This window comes from Ammospiza caudacuta, chromosome 9 (assembly GCF_027887145.1).
Source record: "Ammospiza caudacuta isolate bAmmCau1 chromosome 9, bAmmCau1.pri, whole genome shotgun sequence".
Taxonomy (NCBI): domain Eukaryota; kingdom Metazoa; phylum Chordata; class Aves; order Passeriformes; family Passerellidae; genus Ammospiza; species Ammospiza caudacuta.
Genome location: NC_080601.1, coordinates 25,125,868 through 25,152,534, shown reverse-complemented (window position 1 = coordinate 25,152,534; position 26,667 = coordinate 25,125,868). Strand labels below are relative to the sequence as shown.

The 26,667-nt window shown below is 48.7% G+C and overlaps 1 protein-coding gene across 1 annotated transcript; it reads right to left on the bottom strand.

The window, feature by feature from the left end:
• Nucleotides 1-25,337, bottom strand: ARHGAP19 (Rho GTPase activating protein 19). Its single transcript, XM_058810639.1, has 12 exons — nt 25,276-25,337; nt 12,898-13,163; nt 8,877-8,957; nt 8,323-8,532; nt 7,543-7,769; nt 6,958-7,044; nt 5,976-6,041; nt 5,076-5,264; nt 4,294-4,392; nt 3,608-3,700; nt 3,072-3,140; nt 1-2,605 (listed from the first exon to the last, which is right to left on the bottom strand). The coding sequence occupies exons 1-12, from the start codon at nt 25,335-25,337 to the stop codon at nt 2,549-2,551; spliced, it is 1,506 nt and encodes a 501-aa protein (XP_058666622.1). The 3' UTR covers nt 1-2,548.
• Nucleotides 25,338-26,667: the final 1,330 nt, after the last annotated feature.

Here is a 26,667-nt window from a genome sequence, read left to right as displayed (position 1 = left end):
TATAAATAAGGACAAAGATTAAAAATACTCTGGAAATGATAGACTCTGGGAACAGTTAGCGGCTGCTCTGGGAAGAAGCATCCTCATGAGTCATTGCACAGGGCAGACAAACGAGACACATCCAAGCATAACTAAAACTCTCCCGTGCCTGGGAGACAGCGGGAATGCATTGGGACAGCAACAGCCAAGGTCCTGGGGTGGAATCTGCCACACATGGTGAGCCCAGCAGCACAGACTAAAGCCCAGGGCACTGAACCCCTCCCAGGACTGGAGACAGCACCCACCCCCTTGGCAGGTAAGGCATGTGACACATGCAGAAGGCCTGGCCAGTGCCCCTTAGGTAACTTTTCTTAGAGCTGAACAAATCTCAGCTGTGCCAGAAGCCAGAGAGAGCCCCTGAGCTAGAGCCATCAGTAAGGGAGGACAGTGGAGAGTTGCATTTGTCTCATCTGTATGGGAGCAGTGTGTTTAATTTCAGGTACAAGACTGCCTTGCCAAGCAGTCACTCATCCAGAGGGCTATGAGATATGCCAAGTAGGGACAATGGGGAGAGGAGGAGTGAACAAGTGCTTTACCCAGCAATTGTCCCAATGCGAGAAAGAGCAGAGATAGCAGGAGCAGTCCAGCTCTCCCTGTGCTGCCACTTGACCTTTGTCTGTGCCTCATCTCTGCTCAGAGGCAAAGCTGAGATTCCCAGGTCTCTGCTAACAGCAGGCTGCAGGGACAGGGCAGAAGTGCAGTCAGAAAAACATGGTGCCCTTTGGAGAAAAGCACACAGACAGCTTCAGCCTCTGGAGGGAATGATTACTGACACATCCAAAAACACATACTACTACCACAGCAAACAGCCTCTGCCCTTCCTCACAGCATCACCATCAGTCTGGTCCCTGAAGAACCACAGCTCTTTCTTTGCTGTGACAGAGGCTCCTAACACCAGCAACTCCCAACTCACACATCTACAGTCCCCCCACCCCCTATATTTTCAAGGCTCCAACTTGGGGTCAGACTGGGGACAAGCATCCCTGATAAAGTACCAAAAACCACCCTTTGTACTGAGCACCACAAGGATTTGTATCTTAAAAAAAAAATCACCATTAAAAAAGTGACAAATTCCAGCTAAGTTGCACAGGGCTCCAATGCCCTGTTCTGACAGCTCCAGCCAATCAGACTGAACTCCCTGCTCATATCCCAATATTCACACCTCCTGCCACCAGTTGTTTCAGAAAGCTGTCAAGAGCAGAGCATTAACTCCTGCTGGCTGCTGGTTCTTAAAGATTAGAAGACAAATATAATTGGATTCCAGAGATTATTTACTTTGCTGAGAAGGGCTGAGGAGTGTTTAGATGGTCCCCCAGCTGATTAAATCTTCATTTCACAGTAGCTACCCTGTGTGTCTCCTACCTCAGAGTGCTTGCAGACAGGTTCTTGGCAAGGCTGGCTTACTGGAGCACTTTGGCTTAATGAGACCACTGACATTGGCCAGCTGTGATTGGGGCTTATCCTGTATCTAGAAGGTTTCATCTCATTTCTGCAGCTCAGACCAAAGAGCTGAACCCAGCTTCAGCCCTTTCCCCCAGTTTAATGACTAATCAGCCACTTGCCCTACCAGCCATCCACATCTCTTGAGCCAAAGCCTTTGGCACCATTTGCAGCACATCACAAAAAGATGGAGCCCTCTCTCACCTCTCACACTGTTTTTCACACACAGCCACAAGACTCTGCCTGCCCCAGGCACCTTAACTTCCAAAGATTAGGCTGTTCTGCCCCAGACAGCCTTTGCCAGCTTCCTGCTCTCCTCAGCTTAAGCCTCTCTGAGTGAACACAAAGCTAAGACTCCTGGTTCAGAACTGTGCCACTGAAACATGAGGGCAGTGAGCAAGGGCTACCTCCAGCTCAAGATAAAATAGAGGGATGACTTTATTGGGGAAGCTGCTTTCCCCTGGCCCTAGTTGAAAAGATGGCATCCAGAGCCTCTCCTTCCAGGCTCATCCCATGCTCTGTACCGTTCGTGCACTTCAGCCCCTGGGAAACAGCAGAGCAAAATGGAACCAAGAAGAAGCAGCAGAGAAGGGAAAGCTTCCAGAGGAGGACTGGAGGCAAGCTTGGATGTCAGGATGTGGGTAAGGGTTACAGCCCATCATTCTCACTGCTAACAGGGGGAAGGAAGCAAAAACAAGCCAACATGTTAAAAACTCGGAGCAGAAAAGCAAAAAAATACAGCCTAGCAACATTACAAGAAAGCTGGGAGTGCACACAGGGCCCTGCAATGAACAGGGCTCTCCTTGTAAGCAAGCACTCCAGCTCTTCCCAGAGCCAGCAGGTCAGACATGCTGCACAGGTTTTGGTTAGATAGTGGTTTGCCCCATAGTAGAATGAAATGTAATTTATATACAGAAACAAATCCCTGCAATCCTTGCAAAGGTCCAGTCTCAGGAGTGCTGCTGTATGGTGAGGGATGCTGTGAGCCTGCAGCACTCCCCTCTCAGGGCAGCACATTCACAGCTTGTGAGACGGGGCCATCCCCATCCATGCGCTGGCGCCAGGCGGTTCAGAGGGAGGAGGAATCCTTGGAAAGCAGGCGGGCTCGCATGCGTCTGCAGGATCCCTGGAGCACAGAATGGCACCAGTTGAATGCTTGGGACACAGAATACCACGCAAGAAAAGGCTGACATTCTCCCCCTGCAAGGGCCTTCCCTGGTGTCAGCCTCCCACAACTTTGCTAAAGCTCGAGATGAGGCAGAGAGCAGAGAGCAGCAAACACAGCCGTCGGTCTTGGGCTGCACCAGCCTCTTGTCCCACTGCCACCCTGACAGGCTGTTAGCACCACGCTGTGCTGCCAGCTCCCCTCTGCTTCCTGCAACATCCAGCCTGCCAACTCACAGGCAGAAGGGCTGTAAGACCCCTCAGGATCTGGCTTCCAGCATGTCACCTGCCTGCAGCTGAGCACACTGCTACGAGCTGGGGCACCACAGCTGTCCTAGAGCCCTGAGTGTGTGCTGTCACCTCAGCAGGCTTCAACACACCAGGCTCCCTGCAGGAAGAGGAATGGGGGGTAAGGGGAAGTGTCTCACCTCTTTCTGGCCTTCCAAAGACTTCAGCTTGGCCTGGGACATATGAGCTGGAGAGCCACATTTCTGTAACTGGACAAGAGAAGGCAATAGGAGGAGAAAGCTGGTGAATGAACTGCCATCCACAGCCTTCCCCGGGAGCAGCCTGTACCACCAAAGAGCATCTATCACCCAAATCCACTCTTGGTTTGTCTGGGACAACCCTACTGCATACAAGCAGCAGGCTTTGTACAGCCTGTGGAGGAGGATGAGAGAGAGGGAAGGGGGCACAAGACAATGCCCCAGGGCAGGACACAGCCAGAGAAACAAAACTGGAGTAGAGGTCCAGTGCTGTCATCCCTGCTCGGACACTGCCCTTGCCATCTGCTCTGTTCTCCTCAGAGCAGCTTCTCAGGACCTTATTTTATCATACAGAAGAAACTGGGAACCCTTCTCTTGAGCAGAGAACAGCTCCCCAGGGATTACTGAAGTTGCACTCAAACTCCCCTCACACACACTTCCCCACCAGCAGCTTCAGTGGTGCTGGGAGCAGCTCTTACCAGCTGGACGTTCTCTTTGCTGACCCGCACAGGCTCTGGAGTGGAATCCCTGCTCTTCCTCTCCAGGATAACTGGAGTTCCCAAAACTTTCCGCTGTTGTAAGAAGAAAGGGCTGTTGGCTAGTGCTTAAAGTGCAAAGTAAAAAAGAAAGGGAAGGAGCAGGATGCCTTGCTGGGAAGCAGTTGAATGCTGGGAAAGAAAAAAAGGAAGCCAAGCTGGGACAAAGATTGCAAAGCAGAACCACCTGAAATACCACACCACTAGGCTGAGCCCACCTGATTGTAAAGAGTTTGGGAGTTGACCTGGGGCCTGGCCAGGAGCCCAGCCTGTCAGAAGCAGGGACATGCTGCTGTAGGGCAGCCCATAATGTGCTAAAACCCGTGCTAACATGCTAGACTTCATGACCAGCTCCCTGTCAATCCTCATGTCATCTCAGGAAGCAATCAATTCTCCAGAAGGATGCATAGATCCTACAGCCATGTGTTTCAAGATAATTACACTTTACACTAACAAGGCTTTTTGTCACTCTGCTGCCTTTTCTGCCCCACTGGATCTGTGTTGTTTGGCAGGCAATACTTTGAGGAGTCCCTACCCTTTGAGAGTCTCATTCGAGGCAGGGCAAGGCAGAAGCAAAAAGCAACATCAGAGATTCACAGCAGAGAGCAAGGGTCAGAGGCTGCTTTCACCTTAATGAGGCCGCTGAAGGAGCGCGAGCGGGTGCGTCGTGGTGCTGGGGACGTGGGCACATCAGCGCCAGGAGTCAGAGCAGCTGGGTGCTTATTAAACTGGGAGGAAACATGAGGGCAGTATGTTAGCACAGTTATACCTGTCCCTTGCTGCTGAGTGCTGCTCTACCTGCTGTCCCAGAACTCAGTTTCTCTCCTTCACCCCTTAAAATGGAGGAGCAGCTCAGAACTGCAGGAGGAAGAAAGCAGAGGAAGGCCACACCTTCCACCCAGGATTACAGGGAGTTTGGGTGCAAAGGTGCTTTGTGCTGGCTACCAGATTAACCAAAAGTGGCAGATGTTGGGAGCAGAAAGAAGCTGGGCAGCAGCTGGAGGCTGGCAGCCACGACTGCTGCTGACCATATTGACCAGTTTGTCTGGTGCAGCAAGTTTTCTGAGACCAAGAGGAGACCAGTTTGTCCACTCTCTGCAGGCCACAGGGAGAGAAACTTTTCCCTTCCTGTGGGAAGAAGCTCAACAAGGCCATGATCAGGGTTGGGAAACTGCTGGCTAGCAAGTCCTTAGCTTGAAAAACCAAACTTAAAAGTGCTACTTGGGACAGCAACATGCAGGACACCTCCTCCTCCTGTCTTCTTACAGCTCTGCCCCTTACACAGCCCAGAACCCACTTTCCCCAGCCTGCCCAGGATTAGGAGCAGCTCTCAAGAGGACCCTGTCTTTAGCCCTGTGCCCAGGATTGTGCTGACAAGCACACCCCAAGATACCTCTCCTCCCCACACTACCTGCCGGATAAGCTTCTTCTTCTTTGCAGAGTCAGGCATATTGTGGACGTGCAGGAAGAGCTCCTTCAGTGCCTCCTCGGTGCGCTGCTGGGTCTCCTCCTGATGGCAGGAGTCCAGCCGGCTTCGCTTCTGAGACTTGAGGGGCTGCAGCTCCTTGGAGCCAGAAGACGTCAGCAAATCCAGGTCGTCCTGGGAGAGCGGAGACAGGAGCCGCTTGCCATGCTTTAATCCCAACGAGCCACCCATCTGAGCCAGCCCAGGAGTCTCGTGAGCTGCCTCACCCCAGTGAAAGCACAGGACTGTGCTTTCCCTACCCCTCTGCAGCAGCACTGCATCAGCAGGCCCCGTGCCAGGAAGAGGTGACAGCAATACAAAGGTGACCCCATTGCTTCTTCCCTCCCCTCCCAGATGCGAGCTGCAGAAGCCCTTCCAGGCTTGAGAAGGGTCAGTGCAGCTCCCTGCCATGCATCTTCCCTCTTCTGCAGCTACATGAGGCAAGGAAGCATTTGCTGGCAAGACACAAATGTTGTCCCAGTGGCAGCAAGTAGCCTTTATCTCAGCACTTCTGCCAAGCAGCCTGGCCATGGCAGCAGGCGTGTCCGTCTGTTTGTGAAGGAGCAGGTGCTGCATGTACTGGGCACAGGGAGCAGGTTTGCTGCTAAACAGGGGCTCGTAGCTTTCTTTCCCTGTGCTTTTGATTAACAGATGCTTCAACTCTGTCCAATTTCCCTAATGCAGCCGCCTGCACTACCACACCATATGCTTCTCTTGCTCCTGCCCTCTGACAGATCCTCTTTCATGACTTGGTTTGTTTTCAGCTTCTATCACTCACAAAGATCCATTCATAACATCACAGCCTCTGCCCTTTCACGGAGGGCAGGCTGCACTGGCTGGCCTTACCTTTGATGTGTGGGCTCTGGATCCCAGATAGTGCAGCCTGGCACACTCCCGGATGTACACTGGAGCCTGTGAGCAGAGAACAGGCCAAATGTATGTTTAACATCTCTGCTCTTGGGGCAACTCCAGCAAGAGCTGCTTTTCAACCATACAACACAAGTCACTTGTATCAAGACTCAGCCACCTGAGCAAACAAAGCCATGGAATCTCATGTCCTCTCCCTGTATCCCCTTCACAGTATCCTCCCCTTCACAGTATCCTTTACAGGCAGACATTCAGCACAAGTGAAACTCAGAGTAGGGAAAAGTTCCTGTGGAACCCTGCTCTAAGTAATTGCCCCAGTTCTGAGCTAGCCAAATAGGGGCCAGACAAAGAAGACAGAAGGGGAACTCTCCACGGGAGGACTCTGCAGTGAGCAGATGTCTCCAGTGACCAGGAAGACCCTGAGAAGTCGAGACTGTCTGTTGTAGAAACGTTTCCTTGGAGAACACACTCCTGACTTTCCTACCCAGCACCCTCCTCAGAGCTGGACAGTGCCTGTAACAGCAGTGGGCTGATGACCATTAGCAGAGAAATTCCCAACAAAACAACCCAGTGCATGCATCAGGTATTCTGCTCCTGGCAGCACTGAGGCAGGACAAATCCCTTCCATTCCCTCATCATGCCAGAGCCCGGGAGCAGCCCGGTGTGTACCTGCCCTCGGGGCCAGGTTTGCTGCCGGGCAGCAGGTGCTGCTGTCCAGCAGAGGGGAGTGTTACACTGCACCGTGCTGCTGACCTGCCCTGGCAAAGCCACCTCCAGCACTGCTGCCCAGCAAAGGCCTCCTCCCCAGTCACTACTGGAATGGTTTCTGGTACAAAGTCTCCTTCTCCTACCGCAGAAGAGAGCCCACAGAATACACACTCAGCATGTGGGATCTGTCTGGACAAGGGGCATTCAGCCTCCTGGATGGAGGCAAGACAGCAGGATGCTAAAGCACACTCACCTTGAAGAGTTTCTGAGAATGTTTGATCATGAAGGTCACTCCATTGTTTAGCTTGGTGATATTTTCCTGAAGGTCATTTGCTGTCACCTGGCAAGGGGACATGGCCATCCATTAGAAGGGGAGGAGGAGGGGTCTCTTCTGGGACACAGACACACACAGTGCCCCAGCAGGAGATCTACTCTGGGATCACAGGCAGACAGGGCTTATAGCAGAGCTCACAGAGCCAAAGCTGCTCTCAGAGGAAACTCAGATAACTCTGAGGCAAAACAGTTCACCAGCAGCATAAGAAAACTTGAAGAGATATGTAAAGTTTTTCTGGAGCTGACATTCTAAGAAGAAGCATGACTGTGCTGTGCTTTCAATTTGACTGAAAAAGATGCATAAGTTGCAAATGAGACTCATGGCAGGTCTGGGCTGAACACTGGGACTGAGTCCTGCCAGGAAGCTCCCACCTCTCCATCACAGCCTCCAACCCTCACATCATTGTGTCAATACTCAACCTTCTCAAACCTTTGTTTTTCCCCTGCCAAGCCTTTGCTTTTTACCTTGCAATATCCCACCCACAGACACTGAGGCATTGCTCACATTTCTGGGCCATAGGATGTGGGGTGCAAACATGAGGGCAAGGTTGTGGGCAGACATCTTGTTCTTGTCCTGCTTCTTGGCAGTCTGGTAGAGCAAGTCCAGCAGCAGTTTGAGCAGGCTGCGGTTGGGAGCGGGGAGGATCAGAAACAGCAGCTGGAGGGCTTCGATCTGGCGCTCTTTGTCTGGAGTGCTGGTCTTGTTCCCCTTCTCATCAAACAGCGTCAAGTCTGCCAAATCACAAGGCAGAACATGAAGGACACTCATTACCTTCCTTCAGAGCAGTCTCTTGCAACTGCTTATCCTTCCCTCTTCATATGCAGATCTCCTACAAACCCCTGCACAGCTCTTGGCCCTCCATCTCTCTTCCCCTCAGCTCCAAGGCTCCCCACTTGATGTGTTAATCTATGCTACTCCTCCCACAGAACAACAGAGCTGCTAAGAGCTGTGATGGCTTGAAGGCAAGATGCAGCAAGTTCACATAAGGTAGTTCAATAACAGTTATTAAATGCATAGAAACCACAACTTGCTCAGAACCCTGGACATGCAACAGATGAAGACCCAGGTTATCACTGTGGGCTTTACCACTGTGGTATCTGAGAAGAATGGTCTAGACAGACTTGGTCTGATTCTTTAATCAGCTCCTGTCTTTCCATCACCAGGCTGAGGTGGCAGGAAGATTCCCTCTAAGGCTGCCTTTGAGAAATACACTTCACAGCCTAGTGTGCTTTCTAGGCCAATTCCAGTCCTTCTGCCCACCCCTGCCTCTTGCTGCCCACTCACCTGCAATTTTGAGGTGGGCATGGAAGTGCTTGTGTGTCAGCAGTGGCTCTGGTAATTCACCCAGGAACATCTTAAGTAGAGTGGCCACATCATTGGAATGAAACTCCCCAGAGTCCAGGTCAATGTCAGTACCACTGTTCAGAGCATCCTTTAGGATCTGTTGCCTGATGCTGTTGCCTGGCACTCGAAACAAGCCTTCTGCTCTTAGATCTGCTCAGCAGAGGGGAGAAAAAAGGGCACTGAATAATCAGAGGCTGATTTCCCACCTTCTTACTAAAGCAGTTCCCTCTTCTTTCCAGAGCTGGATAGCAAACCACAGTGAACTGCATTCAGAGACATGACTTCAAGCTGTCTCCCACCAGTACAGAAAGTCCTTGTACAAAGGGAAATAGACCAACATATCTGCTAGGCAATTCGGGGAACAGCTGCCCAGCGCAGTCCCAAACTCCTGCTGCTGGAGAGCTCAGAGCTTGTCACTCTGTGTGCACCAGGGACCTGAGGTGGGCCAGACAGATGCCCATGGGGATAGGAAGACAGGAAACAGAGGCACTTACTCTTGTGCAGATACTCGATTAGCTGGGAAACCTGTGCAATGCCTTCTTCTGTCAGCGGCGAGCCAAACACCACCCCCTTCTCTGCAGAACAGAAAACAACCTGCTCAGGCAGTTCAGAACCCACAGCCACTGAAATTAATGCTCCCCAAAGAACAGCGTTTCAACATGCAAAGAGCAGTGCCCCAAAATGTTAAGGGTGAAGGTCACAAGGACCCTCACAGATGTGATGTATCACAAACACTCCAAAATAAGTGACTTCATTGCACCATGCTGTACTCACATGGGCTTCATCAACCTTGCTTCTTACCTCACTTTAATTACAGCTTATATCAGCTAAAGCAAATATTCTCTAGCCCTTGAAGAAAAAACAACACCAGAAGAGATGCTTCAGTTTAAAATGGCACAGAATCTGCAAGCCCAGACCTCACAAAAAAAACAAAGTGGGAAAGGCAGATGTAAGAGCCTGGACAGCCTGGTGCCTGCCACACTGGCCACTCCACACCATGAAAGAAATGTCCAGATTAATCCTCATTGTGGCTTGACATGAAGTGGAGCAGAAAGAAGAGTTGCAGCTATGAGTTTGAGGGAGAGGCAAATAAGCACTACTGGGGAGAGCAGACATATTCTGACTGGCTCACACTAGCTTTCTTTTCAGGCATGGGTAAAACATGGAATTTCCTCATTCCAGTGAATCTCTCTTCCATGTCAGCTGCCCTGGTCTGAGTAAAGTATGAAAGCTGAACAAGGCAGAAGGAGAGTAGCAAAGCAATAAGCTGGGCTCCTCTCTTGAAGTCTGTTCCCATCTCATGGGAATGAGATTGGGCATGGAGCTGCAGCTCCAGAACTCCAGTAAATAACACAGGTTATAGTTCCAGAAGATGGAAACAACTGAGCTGAAAGGAAGGGGATCCCTGCAGGGAAGGAAACATTAGATGAGAAATCCATTTAACTGAAGGGCATTTGTTGAACCAATGTAGAATACTCTTCTTGTTCACAAAGGAACTTCCCAGGTGAGACAGTGATTATCCAAAGGACAGTGTTTTCTAATAAATGCAACCTTGCTACTGAATGGATTTTCTGTCCAACACACACAGCCAGTATGACCTATCCCTCAGAAGGTGGAGACAACTCCCAGAGACTTCAGTGGCAGCAATCAGAATTCTGGGCACCACACTTCTTCCCTCAGATGAGTATAGGTTGGACTGGAGACAAGATACTGGACAGACTGTACCACAACATGCTGGCTGGGACTGAGAACTGGAACCAGGTACAGAGCTGCTTTGTCCTGCCCTGGTACTTAGGCTTCAAAGAGACAACAGATACAAGAAAAGAATATTCCTCCTTTCTCCATGGCCAGACTGCCAGGAACATGGGTCACTTCTGAGGGCAGGCTGGACATCTGCACCATTTGCACTGAAGGTTTCCCTCCTTACTTCTACAGCTGATAGCCCAGTAATCCAAGCAATGCATTGGCTGGTCTGATAAAAGTTATCTTCCCCACAAACTTTCTCTTGCTTTTTTCCCCTCTCATATGTAATTTTGATTTTACTTGCCTTTGGTTTCTTGTACTACAGATCTTCCTGCTCTGTGGTGTTGATGCTCACAGCATGTGAGGGAGACCTGTTAACCCTAGGCACTTCTCTAGCAGCCATCCTGTGCAACTAAATTTATTCCGCCTGAAGAATGTTCTGCTTTCTTCCAGGACTTCTGAAATACGTGGTAAGCCACCAGGAACTCCAGCCTCCTGTTAAATCAAGAACTTTCTGACCTCACTGATAAAGCACATGCTTCAGTCCTGCAAGAGAAAGGAGGGCAATGCGAGCTCTTGATTCACACCAAAGATCTGAAAGGTTTGAGTGCAAAGGGAGAGAATGATCGGCAAAAGATTCTTGTCCTTGAAGAAAACTAAACTCATTAGACATTCAACAGATAGAATCAACAGTGGCCAGGAATAGACGAGGAAAATACATCTTCTTGAGACATGCAGGGCCTGACAAATTCGATTTAGTTTTGAAGTCAGAAGCTGGTATCTGAATGAGAATTTGATTCTCAAAGAAACTTGAAAGACGTGTCTGGAGAATGGATGCTGCATTACAAAGGCTTAGATGTTATTGTACAATTGCTTCTGAAACTAAGCAGCAGCATGAGACTGAGTTTCCTGATGCTCAAAGAAGTTGTAAGCATTTGCAGTTTGATCAGCTCTGAGCTCCATGGTTCTTGGCCTCTGGCTTTGAAGAAATAAAACTTGTTTGCTGTAGCTGGTCTATAACATGAAGAAAAACAAATGATGGCTCCAAGATGAAACACACAGTACACGAAACTGATTTTCTCTGTAGGCACAAACCTCTTTTCTCAGACTTTGGCCAAGGAGTTCACAGACAGTGCCTGTCAATGCTGGGAGACACTGCTGTTGCAGCCTGGGAGCGCAGCCAGCAGACTTGGGAACATCTGCTAGCTGTAGTGACACACGGCCACGGAGACGTGAATGGGGGAAAGCAGAGCTCTTGGGGAACAGAGTTAGCAGGAGATGTCAGCTCTGATAAGAGCAGTGCTCCCAACAGAGTACAGATAATTTAATAAAAAAATTGAGCTGGAGAAGGCTCACCAGCCCCTGCTGGAAGGTTTTGACAAGAACATGGGGGTTTCCATACACACTGAGAAGACATTTTCAATTTGGTTACTCACTCACTTTTATTTGCGAGCAAGTGGCAAGTGCTTGAATTTAAGGTGTCTGCTACTCTCTGGGAAGAGGGAGAAGCAATAACAGGTATGAGTACAGTCTAACTGCAGTTTAGGGGCAGCACACAGACCTGTTATTGTGGAGCAGCAAAGTAAGTCATGGCAATATAAAGTAATTCTCATCTAAGGATGCTAAAGGACTTGAAGTCTTTTCTTTTCCTAAGGTGAGTAAATGTATCAGGATTCTTGATGGGTCAGACAGAAGTGGAGGGCTGAAACTGCCACCAGAAAATTCTGCCTCATCAGTGGGCTGCAAAGCTTGTCTTTATGAAACACAGTGGAGGAATAGGCTTGGTATAATCAGAATCACTTAGAGAAATTATATAATGGTTGAAGACACAAAAAAGCTGTAGTCAAACTATGCCATAGCAATAGCTCCCTTCTCTGAGATACTCACAATAGCAGAACTGCTCAAAGGAAGGGGAAGACTAATCAGAAGTGTTCAACCTCAGGCTGCCAACATTTGAAGGCAGCTCACAGCTTCTCTGCCAGCAGCCAGCCAGTCTAAGCTGGGAAACCAGAGCTGAGGAGGAATGTGAGGGGCCCAGATGGAGGCTGCTTCTGCTTAGATGAGTGAGAAGGTTTAACTGAACTTATCAGGAGAACCAGGCTTCCATTGAGTGTGGGCAAAAGTGGGAGAAGACACGCACACACCTAGAATACCTTTTTATTTTCAACAAACCAGAGTGGTAAATGCCAGCCATTGAAGAGAAAAGGATCTGAACACAACCACGTTCAAAAGAAGACTTCTGTGAAGGGCCTGGGGCTAATGTTTCACAACCAAGACAGCTGAACTGAGAGAAGATAAGAATAGTCAGTTTAGCAGAAGAAAACTCCAGTGGAATGCTTGTCTAAGAGAGAAAGGGAGATATGTCATCTCCCTGAGTTGAAACTGGGCTTCATCAGTCAGCCTGCAGAGCTTTGTCACTGCCTCACTGGATTGGGATGTGGATCAGAGCAGCACTAGCATTTGGATGGAAGATACTTACAGATTTCTGAGCTGCACAGTGGGCAGCTGACCCACTGAGGCAAGCCTGACACACGCCACAGCAATAATCCCAGAACAAGGGGAACTATTCTCAAAGGGTAGGCCATTGCCAGGATCAATTTCCTGGCCTGTTTTGCTCCTTTCTAGAAATGGCATCCCTAGAGATTATGAAACTGTAGTATTAAGCCTTCTACAAGTTCAAAACTACAGGCTGAAAGTTTTGTAACTCAGTGTAACAAATGGTGACAGCATCACTCAAAGGTGGGCACCAGCCTTTGTGCCATCCACACTCACCCTTGCGCTTCAGAGACATCAGAGAACGAAAAAATCCAGAGGCTGTGTTGTTTGCCCCGGGCAGCTTTGGGTCCTCCTCTCCCATGAGCTGGGCCAGCTCTGCCCCAGGCAAATCAATGAGCCTGGTGATGTTGCTGACAACCAGCTCTGTGAACACCTCTGGCTTCTCATGGCGCAGCTTCTCCACAAAGAAGTCGGGATTGAAGATGATGGGCTGGCTGCGGAGGGAGGAGTCATTGCAGATGACAAAATTGCAGATGGCATCTCTGAAAAAAGGGAAAGAGGAAAAAAAATACAGTAACTCTTCATCACTTCGGTTTTTACAGCCAGCTGGTCTGCCCTGAAGGAGACATCTGCTGACACAGGAGCTACCAGTCTACACCAACAGCACTGTCTGACTTTGGTGAGTGTTCAGCATAGCACAGTTACATTTCCCTATGGAGCAAAATCATTTCTGGACTCTTTGTACAACACAGCCTAAGACTAGCACTCCACAGTGTGATGATGACATAGGCAACACCCAGTGAAAACTACATGGACATCTTTACTACTTGTTTCACTGTATCTACATCATACTAGCTCTGGCAGAGATGACACCTAATATTTTACATTAACTTATTACTTTAAGTCAAAAATAAGTTTGGCTTTACCTCTCTTCCTCCACAGAAATTCACTCCCAGTGGCCTAAAAGTCTGAAAAACAATCTAAATTTTTCATGGCCAGCTTACACTCATCAGTTCCTATTGCCATTCTATCATACCTACCTTTCTATCAACAAATAGATAGTTCCCATGTCCTAGGACTTTGTTTTTAAGGTCATAAACGTGCAATAACACTGAACCATCAGTTTTGCTGTGGGTGTGGTCAAATGCTCCCTGTGCTGCCAACCCTTTGGTTACTGTTCTCTGCCAGCTCCTCACTCTTAAGTCTGGAGCCAGTGAGAACTCACATGAACTATGCAACATCTGTCCTTGAGGAACCCCTACTAACTTTTCACTAGATCATCCCTTTTCAGCTCATCCAGTTCTTATTTCTTTGTCATCCCTTCATGCCCTTAATCTGCCCTCCCTATTCTCTACTGACACCTTCTTTCTTCATTTCATAGCTTCTCATGTGGCATGGGAAAAGGGATGCACCTGAGACACTGCTCCAAGAGTTATCTCGAACAGGTGCATAACCCTACCAGAGGGTAGGTACATTTACCATGTAGAAAATCAAATCAAAGAGTTATCAAAGAGATATCTCATGTTAATCAGCACTCTTAATGCTCACACTTAACTTTTATCCCAATTTCCATCTACCTCTAGGTCTTCCATTACTGTCTTCCCACCACTGTTCCAAACATTTTCATGTTTCTTAAGTCAAGCCCATAGGCTAGAGTTGCCCAGCTTGCTTCTCCCTCCACTCTTTTACTTAAAGGTGAGGATTAGTGTCATTATTCTCCAGTCATGAGCTACTGTCCTGATTTCATACTCAGCTATAAAGTGACAGCCTGGCTCTGGGAATGGATGTGCAGTTCTTCCAGGGCTCTGGGAGGAGGATGCCTACCCACTCAGCTTGCACATATTGTGTGTGTTCAGCCTGTGACATTCCCCAATCTTTTAATTATTCTTTAGCTCTTATATAATACTTTCCATTCTTTCTACATCCATCCTCAGCTGTGAGCTCTCACTGGACACCATTTTCCAAGGGCAGCTGCCAAGTGCACACTTAATAGGGATGCTGTGCTTATGTACCAGGGATCACATCAGCCCCTTAGATGCAGATGCAGGACAGTGAGTGCTCTGCATCACCCCTAAGCCCATAAAGGCTTTCTCTTCAAAACAGGCTTTTCTAGAGAAGACTGGAGGACCTTCATCTTCCTCTCCTCCCTGCTGAAGGGTGGAGGCCATGACATTGTGTTCAGTCCATGCTGGGCATCCCTGCTCTCTGCTCAACACAGCTGCCACCAAAAACATCTGCAGCCCCCTGAACCTCACATCCACTGGCTCAAGAAACAGAACACTTCACTGCTAGTTCAGAGACATCAGCAGCTTCCTGTTCTGATGTAAGCTTCCTGTTCTAATGTAGCTCACGACAGGAGGACATCAAAGGACATAGTGGCAAGTCACCTGAACTCCAGCCCACCTCCACACGTTATCTGTGAACCCAACAGTTATCAGAGCTACTCTATGTTTTTGACTGAAAGACTATCTCCAGGATTTCCAGGATGCCTGATCAGCATAACAGAACAGAAGCTGGAACTCAGGCTCCACAAGAAGAAAGATACTTGCTGAAACAAGAGGAAATGAAGCTCTCAGCAACTCTTGCATCGTGAGAATCCATAGCAAACCCCCTCCCCTTTACACTGCTCTCCATGGGTACCAAAGACGCCCTTCAAGAGGATGGAGAGGAAGAAGGTCTGCAAGGCAGACTGCAAGGCAATCTGCCAGGTCATCTAAAATTTTAGAAAGCTCTTAAGGGCTCCCAGCTGCCTGGCTCAGTGGCCCAGCAAGCACACTGCTGACTCCAAATGGGGGCCATATTTTGCTCAGCACCTCCCAGCCAGTTTTTCAGCAGTTTGTTATCTGCAATAAATCAAGACCAAAATGCAACAATTCGGTATCAGCTGCCAAAAAGCAACTGCCAATTGATCTGATCATATTCACATTTCATTGCATAGGGCTACAATGCACAAACAAGTGCCAGCTCTGCCCATAATGTGGAGCAAGCCCTTTGCTTGAAACCCATGACAACTCATTCTGTGGCAATACAGATCCTGAGAAGGGTTAATAGCAAGTGTATAGGCCCAGTGACCCTGCCTGCAATGATCCGTGCACTGTTATTCACTCACTAGCAGTTTTGTTTCCCCACAGAGAAGATATGCAAATACTTTGAAGCAGTTACATCAAGCATCACAGATTATCTCTTCCCTCTGACAATTAGATATCTGGATTCACAGAAAGAAAATTAAACAATTTTGTCAACTAGCACTGACTGATATGGCTTCTCTGCACAGCCTGTGTTAGAAGTCGCACAAAGTCCAACAACATATTATGCAAAAATAAATAGAAAAAAGTAAATTTCTTACATGAGTGCTGAGAGCTTTTGAAGAGGCATTAGGAAGCAGAGACAGGGAAAAGAACTTGCTCCTTGTTTCCAGCAACAAAAGAAACCTGCCTGTCCCAGCACAGCCTATGCAAATTCCACGCATGCTACGAGACACAAGGGCGCATTATTGGGTCTGAAAGGCCCCCTTGGCACACACTGGGCATCAGCCTTCACACAGGGACAAAACAGAAAAGAAAAGCTGGACAAATTGATTCATGTCTCTTGCCAAAGGCTGCGTTGCTGGAGTTTAACTGCAAATAATTCCTACATAGAAACCGGGGTTTTGAATCAGGACCAGCATGGTATTAAGTGCTTTCCACCTGTATCCAAGAGGAATCCACGAAATAGTTCCAAGTCTACCCTGTGTTTACCATGAGTAAAGCCAGGCAAACACATTCCCAACAGCATCCAAGCACAACTGATGTTACAGCACTGGCAGGACAATGGCCAAGTCCCTTAACTGCACCACCCTGTGCCCAGAAACCTTGCTGGAAGCACTTGCCTTTCACACTTTCAGATCCTTTTAAAGACAAAGCTCGTAGATCAGCCCCTCAGAGCTGGAAACAGCACCTGGCCATTGCTCCTTGCTACCATTACTGTGCCACCATGTGCTGTTCATCCACTTCAGGATTCCTGTTCCACGTTTCTCAGGATTCCCGTGCAGTTTCCCTGCCTGCTGCAGCTGGGACCAGCCTTGTGTACGCTTATTGTGATATGGCACTTCAATGAGCTACTTCATTTTGAAAGGTCACTTTATTAGCAGCTCTTCCTTACACAGAAAATTTGCTTTTGTATCATTATTGCTAATCAAAATGGAAATGTGAAGCAAGCCTCTATTTCTGAGCAAAGATAAAGCCCCCACTGGCTTTATACACAATAACCCTGCCAATCCTCACTGCCACACACACCATAACCTTCAGAAAGAGCCATGTGCCCCATCTGCTGTTTTCATGTTAAAAAAGAGAGATGGATGTACTCTACCTACACTCACAGTTTATATAACAGCAGTAAAGGGGAGACAAACATGTATTCATGGAGTTTATTGCTTTTTTTTTTGCCTTGCTTCCAATTACAGAGTTATATTTTCTATATGCTGTGATCTCAGATTGCTTTACGACACGTCAAAAGACAATAAAGTAAAGGAATAAATAGCTTCCTCTCCAGTCTCATGAATATAATCAAATCCCAATGAATAATAAAACCTTGTTCTAATAGGGTTGTGATTAAGACAGCAGATTTAAAAAAAATGGGTCCTATATTGTGCTGAGATTCTTGCCATTCTAGTATCCTTCAGAGGCAAAGCCTGTGATCCCAGCCAAGTCACAAAGAAAGCTGTCTGTCACACACAACGTTTTTGCTTCAGGCATGACAGCCCCATCATTTCATGGGGAGTGGATGGTGCAGGAGGTCAGAATCATGATGGATCAATTAATCCCTAAGGTAACTAGATCCAGGCCAGGGAAATGCCTTGGAAACTAGGACAAAAATGAAACTTTAACTGCCAAAACCTGGTGATCAAACCTGCGGTGCAAGACCTCTGCAAGCAGGCAGATAACTTCACGTGGCAGCAAGCTTGCATTCGGATAGGTGAGATGGAGCTGCTGTAGTGGCTCTCACAGCTCTGATATTGGTCTAAATCCACGCATGTGACAGAAGAAAGGTCCAAGAAGCAGGAAATAGAGCATAAGGAGAACAGAAGGCAAGAAAGACAGAGAAGGAAGAGGTACCTTTGGGGCAAGGCATCAGCTGTGTTTGTCTAGCTGGGAAAGGGGATACACTGAAAGCTAAAGATTTCAGAGGAGCCTTAGGTGTCTCTAATTCAGTGGACAAAATCCATCTCCAGTGCCATTTTGCACACTTTGTATGTCATCACCAAGGCCCTGTGCTTCAGACACACCACAGCAGACAAGTTTTACTGTATAGGAGTGAAAGGATTAAAGAGCTTTTGAAAATAAGGCAGATAATAGGAGAAAATCTCCCTCTATAATAACAAAATCTTTAGATTATAGGAAAGAGCCTGGCTGGTACCAAATACTAAGAACATGGTGATAAGCAGGCAGTGCTGAAGAACACAAAACATGAACAATTCTCTGCCTGGCTAAGCACAAAGGGACATGGGACAGATGCTCACAGGCTCAGATTTCCCCAGGGAGGAAGAAGTAGCATTGCCTCCTGTGCTGTGCCAGAGTAAGGAATCAATTAATGAGGATGTCTGAAGACAGTATTTCCAGAGCCAGATAGGAGCCATTCCAGATTTTGCAAAGAGATGAAAGAACCATAGTGGAATTATATGGAATCATTTTAAGAACAAAAGGACTAGAAGACAAATTATTTTCTAGATTAAAAAAGAATTAAAAATAAATGTAGTCTAATGGGAATGGTCTGCAGAGACATTAGAAGAGACTTCACAGTTAAAGTTGCTTTGAGGGCTGTACTTCAGACTGACATTCTTGTAAGATGGTGTAACAAAGATCACATTCAGGCCTCACAGTTAGTGGCACCCTAACTTTTCCTAGCATGACTGATAAGCCTCTGAAAAATGTCAAGAAAAACACAGAGTATTTTTTGCCCAGGGTTATACTCATAAGGTCTTCAGGGGCAGAGTTCTTTTGTGATGAGTACACAGTGCACAGCACAGTGGGTGCCAGTTCTTGCCTACTGTCTCTAGCCTTGACACAAGTAAGCCTTATGAGATATCACTGTCTTTTCAATTTTTGCTTTGCTTTCTTCACATTTAAATAGCTTACACAGAGTGATTCAGCCTTCTGACTATGAGAACCAAATAATAATATACAATTTAAATGGCAAGGTGCTGGCTAAGAAAGCTGCTGTTATTTATGGTGGCCTGTGCTCAACAACCTGGAACTAATGCAACTCCTGGCCACTTTTTAGAAACCAGGTATATTGGTTATCCCTGTCACTGCTATCATCAATGAATTCAAATTCTGTGTCAGTAAACAACTCAGAGTAGATCTTGCCAACACTGGCTACGCATCTGTGACATGAACCTGGAGGAGATGGACCTATCTGAAAAGATAAAAGGGTTGGGAGGGGTAGGGGTCTGTGCTTTGGAAGAAAATGAAAATGCAATCTATTACCAGCGTCAAAGAAAACAGCAGTAGCAAGACAGCTTGATACATGTGAAACATCAAGAAATTTGCATTTCAGCATGAAATTTCTCAAGTTTGACCTGAGTGATTCTTTGTGATATTTTTAATAATAGCCACTGGAATATTTTAAAGTCAATCAAGCAGTACTTCAATCAGCCATCACAACATCAGAGCATCCAGATGCCTTCTAGTGCTGGGAGGGAAAGAACCAAGGGGTGCCTTGGAGAGAACTGCACGTTCACTGCTGCTCCTCATCAAGTCTCCTTCCCAGTGCCACCACCCCAGGTCTGGGTGCTCCCACACTCTGTGATGGCTCAGCTGGCTACCCAAGACCCTGTAAAAAATGCAGAAAGGCAGCTACCACCAGAAATGCAGTAATTTTACATTAAAAATCTGCAAGCTCACATGTCTGCCTTAAGATCAGATTAACAGAGTCGAACAGTGTTAAATAGGAATGCTGCTCTGATTCTCATGACTGTCAATGCTTTTGTGTCTCTATTTTAATATAAACTCCTACTGGGAGCAGCGATAGAAGAAGAGCCTTAGATCCAATCCTGATTTCACTGAAACCAGCACCAAAACTGAATCTTTTTAGATGGCAGCAGCTGCCTCCTCTCGTTACTGATGTGCTCACTTTTATCACTGTGGCACTGGGAACCTCGGTCACAGCTGGGGACTCCGCTGTGCTCCGTGCTGAACAAACAGAACAAAGGCAATACCCTGTCTTCAGAGGGCTGATAGCTAAATCTGAAATGAATGCTGCAGGGACAGAAAAGAGAAGGAATCCCAAGAGAAGAGGCAGCACTATCAGTCAGCATGACTGATATAACTGAACTCTGCCAGCTTTTCTGTAGACACTATTAAAAAGGAGGGCGAGGAAGGACAGGAAAAATAATCAGGTCACACTGCAGACATTTAGAAGAAATCCAGCTTTTGCACATGGGGTGACATGGGACTGAGCATAAAGGAGCTGGTTTGAAAGCTGTCAGGCAGGGATGGCTGGGACATGGGGCTGAGGAGGCGAGAGCTGAGCCCCACACACGGGCTGGGAGCGGCTGCTGAGGCAGACACAGGCCAGCAGTGCCAGGGAGCTGGAGAAGCTTGGCAGTGCCACGGGGCACCGTGTGGCACATCCAGACCCTCACTGCAGGGTGGGACACAGCCTGAGGAAGCCCCACAGCCATTTCCCACCAAACATGTCTGCTGTATCCCCAGTGTGCTGGTGGGTACTTTCTAGTTGCCAATAATGATAGCATTCCCTTGCTCTTCTCATTTTAAACTGTCTTTATCCTCTTTATTTCCCCATGTTGAGTATACTGGATGGAAGCCAGGCATGGCTCAGTCCTGCCTATACCTCCTTGGTCTCTGGCAATCCAAATTTGCCGCATGCACCTCTGACTGTCACCCTTGTTCTTGAAGGTGACAGTCTTAGGGCATCCTCCAGAGGTAGAATGAAATGGAGTTCAGAGACCAGCAAAGACACACCTTCTAGAAGCTTCTCAGTCCAGTAGCTCCAAGCTAGTGTTCAGGTAAGAGCAGAACTACCATCTATAAACAGCAACTTATAACAATCAGGTTTACTTCTGACACAAAAGTCAAGCAATTTCACAAAAACAACACAGCAAAGTTAACAAGCTATTGTAGCAACCAGTCTGGGAACTCAGAGCAACCCAGCAAGGCAGGACAGATGTTTTCCTAAAGTCTTCCACAGGATGATACCCAAAATTGGTAGCACCAGCTGGTGCCCAGAACACATTTGGGAATCCCGTGCCACCATCAATTGGTAACTGGTGCTTGAGCACAGCACCACAATTTGAGTACAGTGTGCTGCAGCACTCACAGGTTTGCCTGACTGCAGTTGCTTTTTATGCACTGAGAGGACACTGAGCCCTGGGTCAGGACTCACAGCCAGCTCCTCACAGCACTGTTGGTGAGGTTTGGTAGTCACAGCCTGGCAAATACAGGGGATGAAGGTATCCAGGAATTACAGCTCTTGCTTTTGTTCACTACACTTCTGTAATTCCACAGCACTCCAGAGATGCAGTGAACAAGCTGCATCCTCGCATCTGTGTTTTGTATCACAGTGGTGTTTGCAAAGGATGATAGCACATCAAATCCCTCCTCATCAGCAATCCTCTGCAGACACCACTGAGTATGTCAGAGGCCACATCCCTTGCTCCAGATGTGTAAACTCCTACAAGCTGGAGTTGTGATGAGGAACACCTGGATTCGTGCCAGCATTTAAATAAACTGGTGACATCTGGTCAGGGCTGCCGAGCACACAGATAAACAGGCCGGGCCCGCCACAGAGCAGCACAGCATGCAGCACCAGGGAGACACAGATACACAAAGCAGCCCAATTAACTCACCAAACTGAACAGGATGGGGGCCTAGGGCTTTTGAAGGGGATCTGGGCAGGCTAGGATGTAAAAAACTGGAATACTGTACACAGATACCAGAATTCAGATGACAATAACCTACAGTGTAATTTTATGCAACTCTGGTGAGATACAGCTTCTCTTCACATCCTGCCTGACACTTCATCTCTGGCTCAACTCTGCTTCACTGCAGAGCCCAGGGAACTGTGATATATTTACACAAGCTCCAGGGGCCACTCAGGAGAATGCAGAGTGGCATGTGCGTGAGGAGAGCTCCAGGAACCCCCAAGAGTTTGTGAGGATGTTCCCTAAAAGGCTTCCTGCTCTCCAAGGCACAGCATGCTTGTCTCCTGCTATAACACAGCCTGCAAGCAGGGCTGTAGGAATGCCCATATGGAAGTCCCAAACCATAAAGCTATGTTTCAACCTTGAATTTGAGCTCCAGAAAAACAAAAAGGAAAACTAATGCCATTTCCCCTGAGAAATTCCTGCCTCTGAAAATCAGAGCTGCCACATTACTGCTCAAGAAGAAAGGATGTTTTGGCTGGAGTCCAAATTATTATAGGCCAAAAGCAAACACATTAAAAGTTCCTGTAAGCCAGCTGGCAGGCAATTATTAAGCAGCTTATCACATTCCCTGCTATCTATAGTTTCTGAAAATAAAATTTATGAGGAAACTCTAGATGGCTTAATTGCAATTACCTAGTGTAGAGGTGAGAAAGGCCAGGAGTCAAGGAATGAGGGTTTTGCACTGTAGAGAAAAGGGCCCAGACACCATGGTAAGTGTAATGCATGACCAGGATGAGAGGTCAGGGACACACCAGACCTGTGAAGCTTGGAAAAACTTCATCCTATTTATCCCAGCAAGCAGCCACATTTCTCCTCCCTTCTCTGCCCATGCTGACTCCAAGCTGCCTGTGAGCTGGGGACACAGGAACCCGTGGTGGCAGTCCCTAGGATCACAGTGCAGCTTTGGCAACAGCAGGGCTGTGCCTCAACCCAGCATGGCACAGGGCAAGGAAAGGGCCTTGGCTCCCTGCTCCTGCCTCCAGCTGGAGGGCAAGTGGAAATGAGACCCTACAGAACCAGACAGGCCCAAAACAACTGGCACATATAAGGGCTCAGCTGTGACGAGGAGCCCGACCTAACACTCAGAGGGACAGTATTTCCAAGATGGACTTGACTTCAGTGTAACCATTTGACATTAGCCAACATTTCCACGCTGTCCCCATCTCCTTCCCATCTGTTCATGTCACTTATTAAATCAACACACACTGAGGACTTTTGACCTTTAGGACAAGGCATTTGATTCCCAGCAGCGTCTAGCACTCAGTGCTTCAGTTTCAGGCTGAGCTAAATGCCCAGGCACCTTTAAAGGAGTGATAACGAAGCTCTGTGACATTTTCACAGGCATGTAAATGTGCACACAGCAACAAGGCAATGGCCAGGCTGGCAGGGAGACCCAGACGCTGCTCTGGGCTATGTGGGAAGCAATGCTCCCCCTTCACACACACACACAATAAACTGAAGGGTAGCAGAACAAGGATCCTGTTGTCAAAGCCCATCCCACCCTGGATGGGAACAGGACAGGGTGTTACATGCAAACATATAAAAATACTGCAAATACAACATGGCCTTGAGCTCGGTTCAGATGCAAACCTCACAGGACTTGGACTGAGTATGGGGTCAAACATGAGTTTAGGTCTCAAAGATTCTCATGAGAGCTGTGGAAAAGGGAATCTGTGAATGAGATTGCCCCCAGCTCCCAGGCTTTCTTCAGAGAAAAGTAGCCATGTGTTCAGACTTGGCTTTAACTCTGAAATCAACCATTTTTTCTGCCTGACCCTCAGCGAGTCACTTTGATTTTTTGCCATTAAGTCATGTTTACAGTGAACATTTTGCTATTTCCAGTAAAACACAGATGGCAACTGTGTCTCCTTTCATAACCTGTTTACGATGTAAGCTCTTGATGTCCAGTTGTGCAGTGCGACTCTATCAAGCCATTTTAGCAAGATGCTTTATGGCCTTTTCCAGCTTCTTCCAGCCCCACTGTTTTTTCCCTTCCACTCACCCCACCCCTGCCATATCAAATGGCCGACACGAGTGCCTGGCAAAGCATTTGGGCGCTGCTTGAGTCGGACATTAAATGAATTCATTAAACAGACAGATGTTTCTCTTTTGAAATTGAGCACTCTGGCACAGTGCAATCTTCATTCTCAGTTATGAAGACCCAGGCAGAGGTTAGAGAGACCACAAAGAGAAGAGAGAGACCCACATAAATCATCTTTTGTCATGTTCAGTAACATTTGGTAAGGAGTTTAGGACAACCAGCTTTTTAATTCCATTCTTTAAGTCAGCATGCTGTAATACCATACACACAGCACGCAAGCTTTACTAGCTAACTTGCACTTCTCTCCAGATGAGAGGAAATGGGAGCAAAAGCACAAAAAAAAAGCAAGCTTTGTGGCCTGTGTGGTGATAGACCAGCAAAGCAAGAGCTCGATTTTCTAGCGCTACCTGTGGGTGACAGGCAGTGCTGAAGGAAAACTTGTACTTCAGGCTTTGCATTAACAGAATAGCTTTTGGAGGGTGGGGAATAAAGAGCAGGAGAATGCATCCTAAGGACAACTGCCAACATAGAAAAAAAATAAATCTAGTAATTTAGGCTGATCCAGGCCATGTTACAAATTCTTTATCCAAAAAGGCATTTTAAATATCAGCTGTACTAAGCATACACTTCCCTTTACCATGTCCAGCATTTTAGGCACTCCCTGCCCAAAGAGGCTGCAATGAGCACCATCTCTTCATCCCTCCTTCCGGGGCAATGCTGTGCCCCAGCCCAGGCACCACAGCAGTGCTCCCAGATCAGCAGAGCAAGTGCCATCGGGATGGGTCCCACTCAGCAGCGAGCAGGATGGCACCACTGTGAATCAGGCTGGGTAAGAGGCATCAGCCCTTTTATAAATAACTGTATTTATTTATCCACAAGAATTACCATTCAAAGGATACTCAGTTTGCAGCTACACACCACACACACAAGGGGAGAAAAAAAACAGAAGTGGAAAAAAAAGATACTGGAGCTTTTTAAGAGTAATCCGAAACGGCACTGCTGTAGCGAGGTGCTCATGCAGTCCTTGCTGCTTTATTGCAGCAGTAACAGAATGGCGATGCATACAGAATTGTGAGCTAAAGGTGGATTACGTGCAGCTGACATCGCCGGTGTGTTTGAGCGTCAGAATAACGCGGACAAAGCGAAGGGAAGGCGAAGCCAGTCTGTATAGTGCCATCATCCTACCAAAGCCCGCAACTGCCGAGCGCTCAGCGCCGGCTCTGCGGCTGCGGGAGCGGCGAGCCGGCGCGGCGGGCCCCGCAGAGCCGCACGGCAGGCACGGTGCCTTGTCCCCCCCGGGAACACGCCGTGCCGGGGCGGGATCTGTGCCCCGCAGAGGGGCGGGCGGCGCTCCCCGCAATGCAGCACCGGGACGCTGCGGGGAGCGCTCCCCGCCGCACAGCCCCGGGCACCGCGGGCACACGGGGCCCTACCGCCACCCCACCGGGCTCCGGAGGCGCCGGAACACTGAGCCCGATAGCTCCGTTAAGGTGCCGGGGCACCGGCGGGCGGCGCGGCAGCTAGGACGGCGCGGCTCGCACGGGCAGCGCCGCAATGGGCGGGCTGAGGCGCACAGACCGGCGCCTGCCCGCCGGCTGGTGCGGGATGCCCGACCCGTACAACGGCGGCGGGAGGCCAAGGGGAGCGCGCCGCCAGGACGGGGCGAGGGGTGTCTGGGTCCCGCTCCTACCTGCGGCCGCCGGACGCCGGTGCTCCCGCCGCCATCTCATACCTGCCGCTCCGCCTGCCCATTGGCCCGCCGCACCACCCCCTCAGCCCCGCCCCGCTCGCGCTGCGCCACGCCATTGGCTGCGGCCGGCACTGCCCCGCCGCTATTGGCCAATTTGAACGGACAACGGCCGATCCGCGCGCACGAGGGGGCGGGTGCGGGGGAACGGCCGCCCGTGCGGCGCGCTGCCTGCTGGGAGTTGTAGGCGGCGGCGCAGGCCTTCGGCATGGCCGCCCCGGCACCGGGAGCCGCGGCAGCAGAGCGGTGCCGCAACCCCTCCACTGCAGGGAAACCCACACCGGCCTGACGGACCCCGAGCCTGCTCCAAGAAGCACGAGTTACACCATAAAGTGCAATTCCCATCTCGGCTTGAGTGTTTTTATCACTGCTCTGCATCAAGGACGAATAGAGAACACAGATACTGGAAGAGCAGTTTCATTCCCTGTTTTTCCTCTTTGTGGGTGAAAACATCTGCGTGCTCGCAGCCAGGGTCCCTGTGGCTCTCTACACTTGCTGCACCTGCAGTGCTCAGGTAGCAACTACAGAAAGAACTTAGAAACAATTGAAACTGTAGATTGGAGTGCTGAGGGACTAGGAATTAATGTAATATTTTTTTAATTGACTGGATTTCAGCTGGAGTGGTCCCTTGGCATTTTAAAACTCCACACTTAATTATCTTGCTGCCAATCATTTCAGCTTAAACACCAAAGCTCCTCTTATATGCTATCCCCAGGAGGGTTTCCCCATGTCTGCAGCATATGTGTGAGGAATCCCAACTCTGAATGGGGAACCCCAAAAGGCCCTGCAGTGTGCTTCCAGGATGGGGTGGTCCACCTGGATGGTGGGTGGGCACAAGCCATGGGGCACATCTGCTTTAAGAATCAGGATGGGCATTTAGCCAGTACTGGGGGACATGTGTTAGTCCTGCCAGCCTCTCCCCAAGCTGCTATCTGCAAGGGTTAGGAACCCTTTGTGACAATGTCATGTGCAAGTGTGGCTCCATACTGGTACTTCATGGTTCAAGAGCCTGCTGGATGAAGAAACAGCCTTCAAGCCACCTCCCAGCTTGAGCAGCAAAAGCCAAGCATGTCTCCAGGTCCCCAGCTGGTGCCTCCCCACAGGTACCTGCAAAGCAGTTGTGGCAGGCAGGGGCAGGAGGCACAACCCCCCTCACCTGCCCCATGTCAGAGACGTGCTCAGGCTCCTGAGGGTCCCCAGGCTGCAGCTCTGCTCCCTGCCAGGGGCAGCTGCTGGTGGGGAGCAGGCTTGATTCACAGCCAGCCTTCCCAGGCAGGATGACATCTCCTCACCCAGGGTTTCCATTGCATTACATGATTAATTAGCTGATTAACA